At 40.6% G+C, this 19,559-nt stretch overlaps 1 protein-coding gene across 2 annotated transcripts in view; it reads right to left on the minus strand.

The window, feature by feature from the left end:
- The window catches only part of LOC307214296 (uncharacterized protein), a 188,150-nt gene that overhangs the window by 16,902 nt on the left and 151,689 nt on the right, over positions 1 to 19,559 (minus strand). The window contains exon 4 of one of the 2 annotated variants that reach the window (XM_079973124.1): positions 18,072 to 18,217. In XM_079973124.1, the coding sequence (XP_079829250.1) occupies positions 18,072 to 18,217 (146 nt within the window). Of the gene's footprint in view, positions 1 to 17,933; positions 18,218 to 19,559 lie in introns of those variants that run through there. The other variant, XR_013837881.1, reaches the window with a different exon arrangement.

A 19,559-nucleotide genomic window follows, 5' to 3' on the forward strand; every position in this document is an offset into this window, starting at 1 on the left:
CTTGTAAAAAACAGAAAGATAAAGCTGCTGTTTATTACCTTCTTTGTACTCTAATACAACGGCCTAGATTTCAAAAGTACATTGAAAATCCAAAGAAATGATTTTTGTATAGCAGTAGCTGCCACAATGGAATGACTAAAAGACAAAAGGTTAACTTTGGCTCTGGGCTAGTTCCTCCCTCCCTTTAGTTTATGTTAAGGTTCTAACTGAAATGTTCATTCCACCCCCCACCCCAGTCTTCATTTCTAGTTTCTGCTTTAGCAATGTAATATCAACACTCTTTGGACTTAGCATCAGTAATGAGAGCAGTAAAAGAAAAAAACCTCCATGCATATCTTTTGATTCTAATGACACAGATCCAGCCAGCCACCATTGTGGTGACATCTGCATTAAATATCATTAAACTGGATAAACTGTTTATCTTTTCTTACAGCTTTGCAAACTGCTATCTGGAAGTTCATGGCTAAAGCAGATTTGCATGTAAAATCACAGAGCACCAGTAAGCTAACTTCTGTAACGCTTACAGAGATGGGGGAGGGGGGATTGGCCGGATACTGCGAAATCTTGAAGGAGGGGTGAGCAGGCTCAATCAAGATTTATTTTTTATTATTATTATTATTTTAAAAAAAGTTTTCCGGGAGTCTGAATAATGGAATACAAATCTATCATTCCTCTCACCACTAAGGAAGTATTTGATGAACCCTTTGCTAAGCGTGCTAGAGAAAAGGAACTTAGCTTAGCTGTAATTATCTGAAAGTGTCATTAATCTGTGTCATAGAAACAGTGGGACATATTCCTAGTGGGATAGAAATTTAAATGCTAAATCCTTCCCAGGATCCTATGTTCTATACACATGAAAGACTTCAGGTGTGAAATTTGTGTGCTTATGACCATGCGAACACCCATGAAAATGAAAGAAATGATGAGATTTTTTTGTTATTAAAAAATCTATTCTGACTTCCCCTTCTTCATTTCCAATCTATTTTTTGATTTTTTTAATTGATTTATCATAAACAAACAAACAAACAAATTACAGAGATGTAGTTACATATAGCCAAGATTTTAAGATGGGTCTATGCAGCCCAAGCATTTTGGTTGTTTTAAGGAGTGAGTCATGGAAGGAGTACTTACATGACTCTCACTATTTATATAATTTAAAAATTGAAATCAGTCCACACCCAAACTTTCTGACTGGGCTTCACCCTAAGCTGCATGTCTTTGTCTGATCATATGTTCCAATACTTCAGGTTGATGGACTATATGGAATTGACGGAAAGGACTGGCAGAATCTGAAACCAGGGAGAGGAGTTGATGGAAGAAGATTGGAAAACTTAAAGTTTATATATAGAAATATCGCAAAATTAATGAGTGATAGAAAAATGATGGATTGATATTTTATGGACTTAGGAGAAATGTTATAAGGAGTTAAACACATACAAGCATTTTAGTTTTAATGTTAAAATAAGGTTAAAGGGGAAAAAAGGAAAACAAATGGTGAAAGGAGGGAAAGTAAAGTTACAATATATTGAGGGTTTTCCGTTTTCCGAGGTGCTTCACAAGACGAATTTCCCTATGGGCTTGCTTCGCAAGACGAAAACGTCTTGCGGGTTTGCTTCCTTTTTCGTAAAACCGTTAATACCCGGGGAATCTGCGCTCCGCAAGACGAAAAAATCGCAAGACGAAGCGACTCACAGAACGAATTAATTTCGTCTTGCGAGGCACCACTGTATATAGAAATATTGTAAAATTAATGAGTGATAGAAAAATGTAGGAATGAAATTTTATGGCCTTAGTAGAAATGTTATGAGGAGTTAAGTTTAAATAAGTATACTAGTTTTAATGGAAATAAGATTAAAAATATGTTAAGACATTTATATGATAGAAAATAGAGAAAGATGGAAAGGTATTGCTGAAACAATTAATGGAAGTGGAATACAAAGAGGGAGGTGAGAGGAGGTCGTTGAAACAAGAGAATGAAAGATAGAGTATGGAAAAGGTATGATGTATGTTTTTAAATTGTTTTTGTTTTGCTTTGTTTTGTTTATTGTGTTTAGTTTAATGTGTTAAGGTTGTGTTTTGTATTGTTTATATATTGTATTGTGTTGTTTTTTCTCTTTTTTTCTCTTCTTTCTTTTTTGTAAGTTTTAAAAGTAATAAATATTATTATTATTATTATTAAAAAGGAGAAGCCCAGAACGGAACAGCTAGGCCTCTTAGCTCCAGCCTGACTAACAACAAAAGGCAAAAGGCAGTCAGAATCTCTTCATGTTGAGAGGGCGCAGGTGCTCTATTCCTATTGAAAGAATAATTCAGGAATTATAGAGAGATAGGGACATCACAGCTACTTTATTAAGGAGTTTGCAGGGAGTTGTGGACCTAATATAGTCATGCTTGGTGAGTGTTATGGTCCAAGTCCTAGTCAACCGCACTTCAAGTGTCCCTCAGTGCCTCCACAGTTGCTATCACCTGAGCAAGGAGCCTCTCAACTTACTCGAGAGAAGAGGAGGCAGCAGAAGCAGTTCCAGCTCCTGGCTGAATGTGCTTCTCACTGAAATTGGCACCAGGGCAGCACATCCATGCTTTCCCTTGAGAGGGAGGGACGCGGAGACAGCAGCTGCAGAACTCCGTGGCCAGCAGTTGAGGATTCCCCAAAATTTTGAGCATGGTGTCTTGGAGCAAATCATTGGTCCTTTGAGCACCCTTGTCTGAGGCCCGAAAAAGGGTTGAGCCCCCTTGAGGTGAATTGACGCATGCCTATATGAAGCAAAGGTTTATTTGGTTCATTTCATACTTAATTTCCTCTGCTCTGAGTCTCTTCTGTTTTCCCTGCTGTTGAGCTGAGTCACTTCCTGGAAGTTGCTGACTTCCATCTGCCACTGAGTTATTGGTTGCTTTTTCTAAATCTCTCCCACTAGATATCATCTCTTCACAATGCTGCGGCGCTGCATGAAAATTCAGAAATAGAAATGCCAATGACTAATGCCTGATTCACACATGCAAGTTTATCATTTGGTGGCCACAACACCATTTGATTAATATCTGGTTCAATATATGAATTTGTCCGGGTTGTAATTCTCTGCTGTATTATGAGTCAAGCAGTATTTCTCTTAGCAATTCTTCTCCATAGTATGTACTCTGTGCTGATATAAATGCCCAAACTACACTATTTGCTCATGGAGCAGACTTCGTTTTTTTCCATCTGGAGTTACCACTTCATTTCCTTCCAACTGAATTTGAGGCAGATACAGAGATTCTTCCTCATTTTAAATGACTGAGAGAAACTTTTGTGGAGATGTTTGATCAAACTAATGAAACTTTGTGGGTGAGGTCCTGCATATCACTGGCCTAAAAATAAATAAATTCAAATCAAGGTGAGTCAGACTGAGCAGAAATGCACCTTGAGGAAATTCAGTGAAAACTGAAGGCTATTAAATGGGCAAAATATCTTAGTAGGGTTTTACATATAATAAATCATGCTAGTGATAAAAGGAGATTGATATTTTTTTTATGACAGGTGTGACTGGTTTCATTATCAACCTCCATGATAGCTGCTTGTTTGTTAGTCTCATCCCCCCCCCCCCCTGAGGATTTGCTCAATACATTTGTCGGGGAAAATATTGATTATTATTTTTTAATGTAGAAACATAAACTGTCCTTACGAAATTTTGACAAAGGAAACTGGAAAATTTTATTTTCTCATTTTGCCTACAGTCAATTAAATTATTAGATTCCTATTATCGATTTGATACTCTTTTGCATGATTGTCATGCGCTGAAGGACTAAAGAACCTTATTTGCTTTTAGTCTTATTGGAAAATAGGTCAGGTGTGCAACCTCTGCAAGCCAGCCATGAACTGTAAGCCATTACCTTGATGAAAATATTCATTTCATTTCCCCTCTCTCACAAGAATGAAAAAGAAAGGAATATATCAACTGAACAGCAGAGCTGTGCATATATACTCAGGTGAATAGGTTCAAAGTCATGTGTCATAGAGTCAAACTGCATAACTTGACAGCTATGGAAAGGAGCTAATTAATCACCGGCAGCATCTGTTAAGACAAAATAGACTCTCCTTTTTTAGCTTCTTTGGCAGGTGACTTTACTTCCTGTAGTCCTTTGTAGCATGTATGGCATAATGAAAAGTCTTTCCAAGACTCCAGAGAACAAAAAAGGGGTCCATTTTGACGGATTCAAAATGTGAAGTCTAAGACACAGATCTGGAAGATTTTGGCTGGGAGACAAGTGTTGAAAAAACAACAGAGGCACAATTTCCCAGGTAGAAACAAGGTAAGTTAATTTTTTTCAGCTTTGGTTCTCCTTGTGTAAAATGGAAATAAAGAGCAATTGAGAACTTAGTTGTAAGGATGAAATGTTTTTTGGACCCATGTATGTACTATTCCTGGGACACGGGTGGCGCTGTGGGTTAAACCACAGAGCCTAGGACTTGCCGATTGGAACGGTTCGAATCCCCGCGACGGGATGAGCTCCCGTTGTTCGGTCCCTGCTCCTGCCAACCTAGCAGTTCGAAAGCATGTCAAAATGCAAGTAGATAAATACTTCCAGCGGGAAGGTAAACGGCGTTTCCGTGCGCTGCTCTGGTTCGTCAGAAGCGTCTTAGTCATGCTGGCCACATGATCCAGAAGCTGTACGCCGGCTCCCAGATGAGCGCCACAACCCCAGAGTCAGTCATGACTGGACCTAATGGTCAGGGGTCCCTTTACCCTTATGTACTATTCACCTCCCAGCTCTTAAATTTTCCAGTCATCGGTTTCCCACATTCTGATTTTTGTGGGGGGTTTTTCAATAAAAAAACTTCCTCATAAAATAATCATCAACGTTGTAGTGCACATTTCCACAATATATACATTTATGTATATATACACTTTTGCCTAATATCCACATTTTTGCAAGCAATGTCCCCTAACATGATGCAATTTTGTATGTGTTATATACACATGGGCACACACACACACTGTACACAACTGTATCACAAAAGCTAAAGAATTGAAAAATTCACTTTGATTCGCTTACCTTTCCAGGAACTGTGCAACCCAAATTTTCCCCACTCCTACTATGTGTTTGTTGCTGTTGTATTTGCTTGTCGTACCCATTTACATTTCGATCTCTAATCATATTTTGAGAAATTTTAATTTGAAGAATTCACAATGTTTGCAGTCTGGATTTGGGACTATGATATCAGATTTAGACATAAAATTGTCTGCTTTTTAAAACTAGCCATTGATTTAATAAATTCGTAAAATTATCGCAAAATGTACGAAACGCTAAATTGCTATCCAACATCAGCTATTAGATTTTTGGGTTAGGGTAATGATTTAGAGTTCATGTGACATTTAAATGATGAATGAAGGAAACATTTCTAAAATTGGCAAACCCCCTTAAGCACGCATCTATAAAAGGAAAGAAGTAAAGCATCATTAAGAACCAGTTCACAAAAAAGTGTGAAATGAGGCCAAATTGTGGCCATCATAGAAGGGGAAAATGGCTGCTTCACCATCTTAACCTGGCCAATGCCATTTATCAACTCACAGCTTTCAGCACTTTTCAATATGATGCTACAAGCATGGATTGACTTGTGAATGTTGTTTCTCATGGAAGCCATTTCTCCAACCACTTTCCAGGAGCACAATTCAAAGCACACATACACAATCCACCTTCAGATTTTCAATTTGCTTCTGTTAATAAGTCCTAATCAATGGAACTTCACGTTCCAGGTCATTAAAAGCTTCTGCTACATAAGAATGTTTCTTCTTTGTGTGTATGCCAGTAAGCAGATAATCGATGCTGAAGGACTGGCTGATCCCTCCACCCAGTCAAATGGACGTATGCTGCCATTCCATGCTTGATAACATCCATTAGAAAAGTTGTCAGCATCGGCAAACTTAAGAGAGACCTTCCTTAATCACCCTTGGGGGATCATTTATTTCACACATATCAAGGAACCTTCACAAGGTGGTTGAAAAGGGCATTGTTAAAATGTCCTCACCATAATTAACTGTGATGTGAGTGTTAATTGAGTATATGAGTATAATTTCATGGTCTGTACCCTTTGTAACCCTCCAATACTTTGTGTACATTAATTGTAGGGCACTATGGATTTACCTATGAATTATAGTATGCGATAATTAATTTATCCTTGTTGAATCCAGGGTTCTTAATTCAAAGTTTATGATGTTTGTTTCCCACTTAAATTAAGATGGACCACTATCACGTTCCAGTAGAGAACTCTTCTGGTACTATTTAGAGAGGAAGAAAACTCTAAAAAGATACAGATTTGAAACATATAATCCAAAGGCACATGATTAATGTACATAATTTATACATGCAGTATGACTAACCTTGGGCCTTGGTCACTTGCTATATAGGAGTAATCTGGGGTGATACCCATCTCAGCAAGCAAGAATGGATCAGGACAACAGCTTCAGTGCAGGAACAGACTGGAAGAACTCTGGCTGCTTTGTTTCCTACTTCAACCACAGATGGAAAGGTCCCAAGTTTGAGACAGCAATTCTACTTATATTTTGTGATGTGTGACTTGCGTGTGGGGATGTGAGCAGGATCTACATGTTAATTGTGCCAGGGTGAACAAAATCAAGCCTACCTGTCAGGGATAAATAATAGAAAAATCTTGAAGATGGAAGGAACCAGAAGGAGATCTACTTAGCTATGTTACACAAAGTCAACATCACCTCCGTTATGCACATACTTCTTAAAGGTGGACCAGTGTCACAAAGACAACTTTGTTTGTTAAAAGAGCAGAGCAGGAGAGGGCACAACTGTACCATGCTAGAGAAATCAGTGTTGCACTGCTTATGACTGCTTTCCAAAGCAGCACAAAGAGCATCTCTCTGGGACTAGTAGGACTTTTGCAGGAGGCAGGCATGTGAATTAGCAGCTTTATCTACCTGCCATCACACACATAACTCTTTCATAAGATCTATATTGACACACACACCTAACAAATATCTTAAATTTTAAAAAAATCATTTGGGATTTTAGATAGCATTTCCCTTGGTTTGTGCCAGGTAGCTGGTATTTTATGGAACAAAAGTTACCTATCCAAACCCTACTTTAATTTTACAAATATTTATTACTGTTTACTACATTTTTTAAAAGATATCTCACCATTTTTCATCTTGGTGCTCATAGAAACATACATGGAGCTTCAGCCATTGGACCTTGTCCAGTGAAGGGATTTTAAGAGCAGTTTCAGTGTAATCAGCAAGCACTGTGACTCAGAAATGAGAGGTTGAAATCCTGTGCTAGAGACAAGCTATCTCCCTATTGGTTTGTTTGGATTTGACCATAGTCCTCAGAATCACAATAGCTTCACATACTCCATTCTCATTTGCAGTAATGGAAAGTGTGTCATTCAGAGTCTTCAACACCTGGTTCTCCTATTTCAGACTTGTATAATTTGTGACCCACCAACCACAAAATTTGTCCAACAAGAGCTTTTGCTGCCTTCCTAGGAGTGAGATACAGTGAGATTTGGGTTGTGAGAAGCGTTCAGGACCCTGGAATGCCACACAATATGGTTGATGGGCCGAGTTCAACTTTGAGAGCTCTAAGTTGCACAGACCTGAGCTAGTCAGAAGACATAATTTGATGAAAATGAAAATAAAGATTGAAGAAAATTAAGTATTGCTGTGAATTCGACTAGCCTGGTCACAATGGAAAATGGTGATCAGAGTGTTGACAAAAGATTGCTAATGGCTACTGATAGTTCTCCAAATGGGCAATATACCTGCATGTGTGGGGTTGAGAAAAAGACTGTGTTTGCATGTGTGTGTGTGTGTGTGTGTGAGAGAGAGAGAGAGAGAGAGAGAGAGAGAGAGAGAGAGGGCTGTAGGTTTGGCATTTGAACTGACACAGAGAGAGTTCTAGTTGGAGCTGGCTAGAAATTGCCATGAAAATTTGTGTAGTGTGCTGCTATTCTGGGATTTGCTGCCTGCTGTCGGAGTGCATCTTTGCTTCCAACATGCTCTGCTTTTATATTTGTAAATAAGCAACTACTCTAAAAATGATACCCATCTTCTCCAGAAGGCTTTCTCATCCAAAGGAAACTTCTAAACCTTGTAATGTTGCCCCAGAACCCCCTACCACTTAGGGAAGTGGGGAGCATGTAACGGCATCGAAACAAAAAGCATGAAATGTATCACTTGCAGGACTGATTTGACATTCAGTGTCACTATCTACTACCTCTTTTGCCCTCACGTGAATGTTCTAAAAAGAAACAGGTAATTTATTTAAGCTGTTAATGCGGTGCTTTTATTTAATCTCAAAGCATATTTACAAATGCTCATTTTCATTTCGGTACCATGATGTCATTTAATGCCCAATAAAATGTGCAAATAGCTTATAAAAGAAATGCACTCTCAGCTTATCAATTAACTACTATCCTAAGGAAAGGAACAAATCTTTGAGGCAAATCACTCATCAAAGATGCTAGAAAAGTTGATAAGACAGAGTCATACTATGCACTACCCAGAAGTCTCAAATGTAATATTTGAACTGTCTATGTCAGGGGTGTCTAACTCAAATTCATCGGGGGCCGCATCAGCAGTTTGGTTACCCTCAAAGGGCCGGTTGTATCTGTAGGACTTACAGTACAGGAGAGAAGGGTTCAGGCAGCCGTTGGATCTGTCACATCACAGGATGGCATGTGCTCAATATAAAAACAAGTGGAGGTTTCCTGAATGCATGTAAAGTGGAGGTTTCCTGTGTAGAACGGCTGGCGCCGCTAGAGGGCAGACATTCTCTGGCTTGTAGGCTGCCGCTCATGCGCTGAAGAGGCGGCTTTCTTGTGTCAAAAAAAACAAAAACAAAACAAAAAATGAGAATAAAAGGTGAAGGCTGGCAGCCGCCGGCAGCTACATGGGCCACATGACGAGGTCTGGCGGGCCGGATTCGGCCTGCGGGCCTTGTGTTTGACACCCGTGGTCTATGTGCACACATGAAACAGCTTTATACATGCAGGTCCCGCTATTGGAACATTCATTATCTGACATCTGTTATCGGAACACAAAGAATTATACCCAAACCTCATGACACAAATGACTGATTCAGATATCCAAACAGTCAGAGTTTGTCTGTTCCCTTATTTACAGGTAGGTAGCTGTGTTGCTCTGCCATAGTTGAAACAAAAAAAAATTAAAATCCTTCCAGTAGCACCTTAGAGACCAACTAAGTTTGCACGCACACAAAACCTCATACCAGTAACAAACTAAGTTGGTCTCTAAGCTGCTACTGGAAGGATTTTTATTTTTATTTTGCTCCCTTATTTATTTGTGTTTTGCTGGTTGGCCATAGCTATTTTGGGCAGAAGCCATGGAGGGAGGTTCCTGAGCTGCCCGGATGACAAGGCCCTTCCCCTTTGCCTCACTGATGTGGTCCTTTAAATACATATACACACCCTAGACAGAAGGGTGCATTGCAATGGCATCCATCTGTCTCAAGAGATACTCCGGAGGTGAAGCCATATCACTGCATTAGCAGCCCCAAAGTGACCTCCCTGGGGCACAAGCCTGGCCAGTGTGTCTGGGGGTCCTGGGTTACCCAGAGGACTAGACCCGCTTCACTGATGTGGTCCAAAGGAAATGAGAGCAATATGTTTGGCCCAGCTTTGCTGCAGGAGTTGCCAGAAGAAGGCATACAAGACACCATCCAATCATCTTAGGGATTCCAGATTTGTGTAGAGTTTACTCTTTAGCCCTTTCTTCTCTGAAGATGTCCTGCAAGGCATCTTAAATGGCCTTGAAAAGATCTCTAGACATAGAGATGGAGGAAAACACCGAGACACAAGTTCCAAAGCCACCTGGCTGGGCAAAACAGAATGTGGGCTAGATGACGCCACGTCTGAACCAGCAAGCAGCCGTTTATGTCTTGAAAATGCATTTTCCTAGCGCTTTTCTTGCACACTGTAATTTTGATTTATGCATTTTTGTGGGACTGTGAGTGTATTGTCTTTTGCCTATTGAAGATCTTTCAGCAAGCCTTTTAAGTGGAGACCTTTATTCCAGTTGGCATCTCTACAGGATGTGAATTGTTTTCGAATATGAAATGGGTTTTTTTCTTTTTGTTTTTTTCATATATGGAATTGTTATTAATTGCTTGTATAAATGGAACCCCTTTTCATTGTTTTATTGTTGATTGTTGCTACTGTGGAATTGCTTTGATATATTTTATGGATGCAATTACTAAATGGAATGAAATAAATATTTAATTGGAGGTTTTCTAGTCTCAAAACCTAGTTCTAAACATGTTTATGCTATTATAGAAACCTCTTGGAGATAAATAAAACCTAGATAAGAACCAAGTATGCCTAAAACTGCAGCCTTAAGCCCTCTTCAGGTGCTCAGAATCCCCATAGAAGACAGACACTTCTAAACACATTCTGCTCCCCTACTTGTTGCTTCAGTGCCCAATTGCATAGTAAGTTATACAATTAACTATCTACTTTCGGTGGTGATTAATTTCTTTCTCTCATCTGAATTCCCTTCCTAGGCTTGTTTCTGCCTAATTTCCTCATGCATTTGATCTTCAGATACAACGCAGGATCATGTAATCCTGGTATTAGCTAATGATGTTTTAGGGCAGTGGGTTGGATTAAATTATTATTGCACATTACCCCAGTCTCCAAACGGTGCTAGATTCCAGGGCTTTCAGGCAGTTACTCGGGGTTCGTGTTTCCTTTGGGAGTGAGGCACAGCGGAGATTGTGCTGTCTTTATGATATATGATTCATTTACACATACGTATATACAACCTGAGCCTGCGATGGAGGGTCTTGTTTCTCCCATAGCCACAGCCTTGGATTCAAACAGAAATCAATCATTGCTCTGCCTCTTGCTCCCCAGATTACTGCTTTGCTTCTAGTGCACATCACTGCAACTCAACTCCAAATGCTGCCTTTGTTCTCCTAAGTAACCGCAACCTCAGCCATTTGCTGTCTCACGCAGGGCCCCTTTCCTTTCCTTCCCATAATGGCCTATCACCCAGGCTATCACCTCAACACAGAAAACTAACCTGGCCTATATTTTAACACTTGCAGTATCCTGGTGTTAGATCTCACATACAGCCTACTCCGCCCCCCCCCCCCGAAATAATAACATTATATTTTGCAGTCACTTTCCGCTGTTATGACTGTATCACCTGAAATCTTTTGCTTCCAGGAAATTGCCCATGGGATTTCTGTGCAAGCATCAATGATGCAGTTTGCTTTATACATTTTCAAAACAAAACAAAACAAAACCAAAAGCTAAAATAAATGTTTTAAAAAGACCTAACAATGTAAGCAGCATGAAGGAGAAGGGGGAATTTGATCTTCAGACAGATCTTTCCACCCTGAGCTACAAACCTTCATGTTAGGAATTGCATCTATTGTATTCCATGATTCTCCAAGGACTATTTATATTTTCTGAGGTTGTATAAAACCTCTGACAGCGATAGCTGAATGCAGACAACCAATTACCAGCTTGCCACACTGTGCATGCAACTATTCAGTAAATTCTTTGTTGGGTTCAATACAAGTGACTATTCTGTCAGACATTTGCACCTGAAGTGTGGTGCAGTTCTTCATGTTGTTTGTCAAGATGTTGCAAATGACTGCCTCGTGGCACTTTGGCCATCTTTAGGGGGGCCCCTGTTCTGCCAAATGGTTACATGCAAAGTATAACAATGTGCATTTAAATGCCATGTACATTAAAGCAAGCGTACCCTGGTGTGTTCCCTCTGTCAGTGGACACCTGGCCATGGTGGCAGTGCTGGGCAGCTGAGTCTCGGCACTCTTTAAATTTACCACATTTCCTCAGCGTGACGCTAGTTCAAGGGCACTGGGGGAAATAAAAATGGGAGCTAGCTCCAGCTACCTGGTTGCACTCAAATGAAAGGAACAGTTGTGAAATTGACACATACTGAAAAGAGACCGCTCAGTCAATTCCCACTTCAAGCATTGAGAAGAATGCATGAGGGCACAGGCAGGGTTGGGGATGTGGCCGTGCGCATGCTGGGTCTGCCTCCCGTTTGTGCCACCCTGCCCTTCCTCTCCCTTTTGCACATTGATCACAAAGATCTGCAGGGAGATTCAGCTGGCATGCTCCCTCTGATCAGGAGTCTGACCACAGGGGATTCTAACTCTGTTTGACTCAATGCAGTTACCATGAGCCTTCAAAACTTCGTGTGGTATAGGAGAAGGAGGCACACAGAGGAATGTTGTATTTGGTGTGTCCACATGCCCCCTGCCAAGGTTCAAGTGAGCTAATCTTGAGAAGCTTAAGTTTGACAGTTTGTCAACAGGGGCAAGCCCAAAGTATAGGTGTGGGTGCAGTTATCAGGGTGTTGTTCCTGACACCCACGAGAAAAGGTCTTTCCTCTTTTCATTTTGACCTGGGAGAGGATTTATTTGCTAGATAAAGATTTCAAGACAGGATAAAGTGACTTCTCGAAAAGCTTCTCCTGAAAGATAACTGAATGTATTCAGTTCAGTGAAGCTATTCCAGCAACTTAACTCTTCTGCTTTGCCAACATAAGCCTACCTAGGCTATTGTGATCTTTTACAATCTGGAGGCTAACTGACCGAAACAGAAGTCTGAATTTATTGCACCTTGCAAAAGTGTAAAAGTCTTTTTCATGCCTGTCTCAATTCGTTACCCTTCAGCTGAATGAATAATCGTTTTAATAATATCATCAGCATATTGGTACATGCAGCTCAGTATTCCCTTCTGTGCAGCCATAAGGTTACTAGGAACAGATTGTATTGTTATCCTTTACTTGTCATTCCGTTTGACTACACATCTATAATGCATCTTCTAACACATTAGCAAGTGCTTCTCTTAATGTATTGTTTGCATAGTCGTCAACCCTTTCTTGGGTCATGGATGTATAAGACAGAGGTCCAGATGCTGGTAGTCTACATGCACAATTGCCTGTGGCTGCGCATGGGCTTACCGGGTTTGTGCAAAGGCTGGAAGATGCACGTGTGGCTTCTGGTTTTTTCTAGGAGTACCCACAGGTAGTATCGGGACTAGATTTGAATTTGTTGCATAAATATTCTTCAGAAAAGAAAAGGCAAGCAAGTCAGAAGATTGTGTGGTCAAGAACTTTGCGTAACTCAAAGACAGTAGCATAATAAGATCTAGGGTTGCCTGTTTTAAGGCCTATACCAGGTTTATTACAACTTAATCCCATAATATTTCATAAAAGTTATACATTGCTTGACTGTAAAAAACTTCAGAGTCCTAACTGCTACTGCGCCAAGCAAAATGCAGCACACAAGCCTTATATGGAAGCCAAAAGGGGTGGAATCTACACACATATTAAAACCATTGCACTTAAAACACACTTAAAATGTTTTATAGCTCAGTCCAGGGACAAGATAAACCTCTTGGTTTTACTGCTGCCTGAGGCTGCAAAGATGGGTTTGCAGGGCTCAAGCACCTAGCAGGCCACAATACATGGCTGTTGGTCTGTGTTTGGCTTAAGGTAAAGGTAAAGGTACCCCTGCCCGTACGGGCCAGTCTTGACAGACTCTGGGGTTGTGCGCCCATCTCACTTAAGAGGCCAGGGGCCAGCGCTGTCCAGAGACACTTCCGGGTCACGTGGCCAGCGTGACATCGCTGCTCTGGCGAGCCAGAGCCGCACACGGAAACGCCGTTTACCTTCCCGCTGGTAAGCGGTCCCTATTTATCTACTTGCACCCGGAGGTGCTTTCGAACTGCTAGGTTGGCAGTCGCTGGGACCGAGCAGCGGGAGCGCACCCTGCCGCAGGGATTCGAACCGCCGACCTTTCGATCGGCAAGCCCTAGGTGCTGAGGCTTTAACCCACAGCGCCACCTGCGTCCCGTGTTTGGCTTAGTGGCCTGCAAATTGTACATGCTTCAACTAATTGCAGATAATTGAAAATGCGCAAGTAAATGTATCATCAGACAGCAGGATTGTGCAATGGCTACTTTGCCTCCTCCATGAATTCAAGGTATCAAAATGGTGCATATGCAAGTACGTACATCACAAAGGTCTGATAAGGTACAATCCCTCTCAACAATGGTTAGTACAGGCTGCATATGTTGGGCCTTTACAAGTTGAACTTGTGTGTGTGTGTGTGTGTGTGTGTGAGAGAGAGAGAGAGAGAGAGAGAGAGAGAGAGAATACTATAAATGAGCATAGTGATTTAGTGAGTAACAAGCAAAGTGATGGTTTCGTATCTCAATAAATGTGCAATCAAATGGGGGAGGTAGCAAAGGAAGGGTAAGAAGAAGATAGGGGAATGAAGAGTGAATAGTGGCTATCAATAGCATTTACAGTGGTACCTCGGTTTAATAACTTAATTCATTCCGGAGGTCCGTTCTTAACCTGAAGCTGTTCTTAACCTGAGGTACCACTTTAGCTAATGGGGCCTCCCGCTGCCGCCACGCAGCCACCACACGATTTCTGTTCTCATCCTGAAGCAAAGTTCTTAACCCAAGGTATTATTTCTGGGTTAGTGGAGTCTGTAACTTGAAGCGTCTGTAACCTGAAGCGTATGTAACCCGAGGTACTACTGTAAAGGAGAACAATGGTATGGGCAAGCCTGGCAACATAGTTATTTCCCAGAGAAGTCTCACTAGCTGCTGACTATTAGTCACAATGGGTCAGAACAGTATACAGTGAGTACCCAGTGCTGGGGATGAGCAATCGACAAACAGAGTGAGCTTCAGGCTCTGCTTATGAGCTTCCCAAAGGCAGGGTTAGCTGTTGCAAGGGACAGCAGAGGTGCCTCAGGGAGGCCTTTGGGGCAGAAGTCCAGGCTTCATTCAGAAGAATGAGCAGGAGGGCCCCTAAACTCAATACAGCTAGCTTAACACATTTTGAATAAGTAAAGAAATGCACATTATCTTCTAAAAAGCAACACGCACAGCCCGGGAAGATTAAATCCAGAGTCTAAAATAACCTAACTGCACCTCTGAGAGACAAAACCCTAAACAAGGTGAACCTCAGGACTGTTCCGGTAAAGCAGTTGTCATGCGCTTAGTGTTGGTAGTTTTGAGTTGTTGTTAATGTTTTATGCAGAGCCAAGTGGGAGCTGAAGAGGATTCTATCATGCCAACATCTGAAGAGTAAAGAGATTACCTGAACAGTTCTTGTCCATCCAACCATTTTGAAAGAGGCAGGTCAGGAAAGAACGCCAAGGCATGCAGAGGATGTAAATACTTTCAATTTCTGGTCAACGTTACAAAAAACAAAAAAACGAACAAAATCTTTGTCTGCTCCATCATTCTTTTCATGTTATTTGGAGAAGTCAAAGGCCAAGTACTGAGAAGACATGCCGTTTCTAATTGAATTCTAAAACTATACAGCTTCATAAACTCACTGAAGGGAATACGATCATATTACCCAATGATTCCAGCGAGTCTTAAGTCATTTTGTCTTCCTGCTAACGGGGGAAAGAAAAGAAAAAAAACCACCTTGCATGCTCATTGTAGGAGTCATAAACATGGATAATTATGCATAATTATGGAGATTAAGTTCCAATTAAGGTTCAATTACTGTAATAACCCTTTCTTTAAAAAATATATATTTTAAGGTTTTTCTTCTTCTTCCAATAGCAGTAATGAAGACCAGGGTAACTCAGGTTAGTGAGCATTCTGATAAACACCATAGTTGTCAATCTGGGTTGTTTGCATGCCCTGTGGTTCTCCAGCAGCGTTTAGTATTCAAGTGTATTATTCCTTTTGCTTCAGCAACTTTTAACAATTCCCCATAGTAGCATAACAGTGCAGATGTTTTATATTGTACAGCAAACACTCTGTTAGCCACACTGGAAGAGGCATAAAGGTGAGGCTTACCTTTTGAGAGAAAAGAATTAGGTATTTCCCCCCCCCAAGCTATTTCTATGTTTGCCAATTCCGTTACACCTAAAAAAATGACCTCTAAGTCTCCTTGTGCCTGAACTTTGCAATGATTCACCCATTACTTTAGGTGGTGATGAGGGTCATTGTGAGACATTTCCCCCTTGCCTATTCCACAGTTGCTACTGACATTTCACATGAAAGTGAAATTTGCAGACATGCCATCTCATACAAGAAATGTAAAGTAAAGCAAGATGTTCCTACTCAAGCCGAACATGTAGAAAACCATTGACAGTGTATATATAATAAACAAAGACCAGTAGAGCTGAGCCAAAACTTCTTCTGAGATATTTTTCTGACAATATTTCTGAGGTTTTTCTTTGCTTAGGGTCTTCCCCTTTCATCTGCCTTTACCCCTCACACAGTTCTAACAGTTTCTTTCATTTATTAAAATACCTTTTTTTTTGTTCCTAAGTGTACAGTATTTTTTTTTAAATTTCATATTTATTAAGATTTTTGAGTACAAATGCATAAATAAAAATTACTTATATCATAACATAATTTCGTCTCTTCTTTGGACTCCCTCTCATCTCCCGCTCCCACTTACATTGTTGCAAAAGATTTTTTCCAAGCAAATTACCCACTTGTTTACAATATTTATCACCGCTCATTTAGGTAAAATCTAACAATTCTCCAAAATAAATTTATATTTTCCTTATTTCTCACTTATCTTCAAAATCAAATCTAATTCAATGGTAGGCAATTATTTATGATCTAGCATCCTTCTTAGCGTTCAACCAAATTGCAGTATTTCTGTAAATAAGTCTTAAATTTTATTTATTAAAATACTTGTGTACCACAATTTCATTTAAAAAATCAAAGCAATTTCATACAAAAATGCATACACACAATAAAAACCACATAAAAGTTAAAATCAGAGCTCATCAGCTAACTGTTCCAAAAAAATATTCTCCTAATCATCTGCATAAGCCTGGGAGTATTCAGCAAACATTTGAAGGTTAAAATAGAATATGACTCCTGAATCTCTATTGGAAGAATACGCTGCAGGTCAAGGCCGACTAGACTAAAGACCCAGCTTCATATCCATGTCAAATGAACCTCAACATCACCAGCTCAGGGGACAACCAATGACACTCCTGCCGATGACTAACCTGAGATATAAGAGTTCTGGCAATCCCGAAGGTGACACAAGTTGTTCAGGGATTTGTAAATTAATATAAGGGTATATGGGCAGCCAGTGCCGAAGCTTTCACAGTGGTGCCACATGTTGTCGCCCACCAATCTACACCATGGTCTGCCCCTGTACTGAGCCAACGTCTACTATTGCAGCCCAAGGTCCACCAATACTTGAGGAGTCAGATATCTCCCTTCTCTCCACCACTGCAATTTCTGACAAAAGATTCCATTTTATGCAAAAGAAAGCAAGGAAATAAAGCCTAATATACTATTGTCAGTTACATAATTTATTCTGACTGCTGAATTTGGCTTGTCTTATAACAAAAAACCAAACTAACTATAATTTTGAAAGAGGTGATCTGTTTTCCAGATAGTGTTCAGAGATTATCAGTCCTCACAATATAAATCTGTGTAATTGAGAAAGTGTGGCTCTCTGTTGAGGAATGTCATACAAAACTCAGAGAAAGATGACATTAAAACATGTATTCTGTCTTACACACATTTTATTTTATTTAAAAGCTTTTATAAATGGCTTAATATTTTGTATATAAAATCTCTAAGGAGAATACAACATGAAAAATAAAATAGTATCATAAAAACCGATCTATAACATAAAAGCCAATAAAAATGTGATTAAAAACTAGAATTCAGGGACAACGTGGGGCAATCTTTCTTTTAAAGATAAACACAACAAGGACCAATCTTTAAGAGTCAGGAAACACCTGGGCCAAAAAATGTCTTTACTAGATGCTTACCATGTTTAAAGATCAAACATTTTGAACCTTTTGGTGTTTGGGTGTGGACTCAAAGGTTTATGGGATTAAATATTTGCTGGGTTAAATCAATGGGCAGGGCTTGCAAATAAAATTCTAGGGCTGGGACCATCAAATGAGCATCCTTGTAATAAAGAAATTATAATGCACCAATAACATGCTGGAAATATTTAAAATATCTGGGTGTGCTGTAATATTTTAAGTTTTCTTTTATTCTGCAATTATAGTTAGGTAAGAAGAAGAAGAAACCCTATCCTTACCTTTGTTTCCCTGCAGCTGCCTCTACAAGTTCAGGCACTTGGGGGCACATTACTTTTAAAAGATCATCATCAGAGATCGGAGCTCTTTCCTGACCTCTGCGAAGGGACCATTCAACAGAACTCCCCAGTGAAATGCTGGTGTGCATCTGAAAGGCAACAAAGGTTGTCAGCAGATGGTTCTTTCAATGTACAATATGTCACAACATTTCCTCCACGAGGCCCTTTCTGGTGCATTCTCACTAGGGACCAGGTCAGTCTGGATCAGATACCCCTGTCAATCATGCAAGCTGCTTGAAAGCCAGGAGTGCGTTATGATGGGCAAAGATCAATGACTGTCCTTCAAAACACTGTAGTACTTGACCTCACCTTGTACAAAACCCGGTGGAAGGAGAAGAAATTCACTTCTCTTATGATTAACATCTAATGAGCACAAGAGATCAAGACAGGCACAGTTGCAATCCATATTTAATTATGAAACTAAGTGTCAGTTCTCCTGAAATGGAAAAGGTTTAGAAAAAGTGAGCATCTGAAGATTGGCTAAATGGTTACCACTCAATAGTCATCACTTGTCCCCATAGAGACAGTCTGAGAAGGCAGTAGGAGGCCAACACCTTGGTCCTATTTTCTGGAAAGACCTGTTCCTACAAATGCCACTCTTTCCACACATCTGTTGGAAGTGAGAAATTTAGTTCCCAAAACTGACTTATTGCGTGGGCTCAGTAAAGGAGGCAGTGAGAGGGAGAAGCCACACTTTACGGCCAAAGCATTTATACTTCCCTGAGAAAGAACACTGTGGAGTCTAAAAGTCTTCAGTGATAATGCTACAGCTTTCACATAGCACCCTTTTGCCACAAATGGCAATTAAACATAATAGCTAACCTAAGGGGGACTTGTGTAGACAAAGGCAGTATATCTGGCCATATACCATCAGGGAAGGACTTTTGCTATCTGCCTTGCTTTTGAGCCTTTTGGAGGCAAGTAGCTCATAACTACAGGAAACAGGGTACTGGACTTGATGGGTGTTTGGTTTGCCATTTGGCAGAATCAGGGGAGTTTCATGGGCCAGGAATTGGCTTCACCTGCTGAGCAGCAGCCTGAAGAAGCAGAAGGCAGTGTGACTCCACCTGCTGCTGATCAGCCTTCTTGGTCCTGATGTGAACCAGCTGGCTCCAGCTTTCTTAAGCAGGGTTTCCAGCCTCAGTCAGTTGCTGGAAACAACATTTGTTGTTCCTGGCTAGATCTTGCTGTTTCTTGTGACCTTGGACTCTTGGCTTCCTTGACCCCCAGACCATCTGACTATGTGAACTGAGATACTCATGACCTTAAGGCTGGACTGAACCTTGCATACCAACTCTGCCTCCAGCAAGTACCCCCCTGAGCCTTTGCTGGTTGGCTGGCCTCTCCCACCACTGAGTTCTTCCATGGCTGGGTGGCACGGGACTATGACAGGGGGTGCATCAGGTCACAGATGCCAGGGGCAATAGATGC

Source organism: Podarcis cretensis (genome assembly GCF_951804945.1).
Source record: "Podarcis cretensis genome assembly, chromosome: 4".
NCBI classification, from domain to species: domain Eukaryota; kingdom Metazoa; phylum Chordata; class Lepidosauria; order Squamata; family Lacertidae; genus Podarcis; species Podarcis cretensis.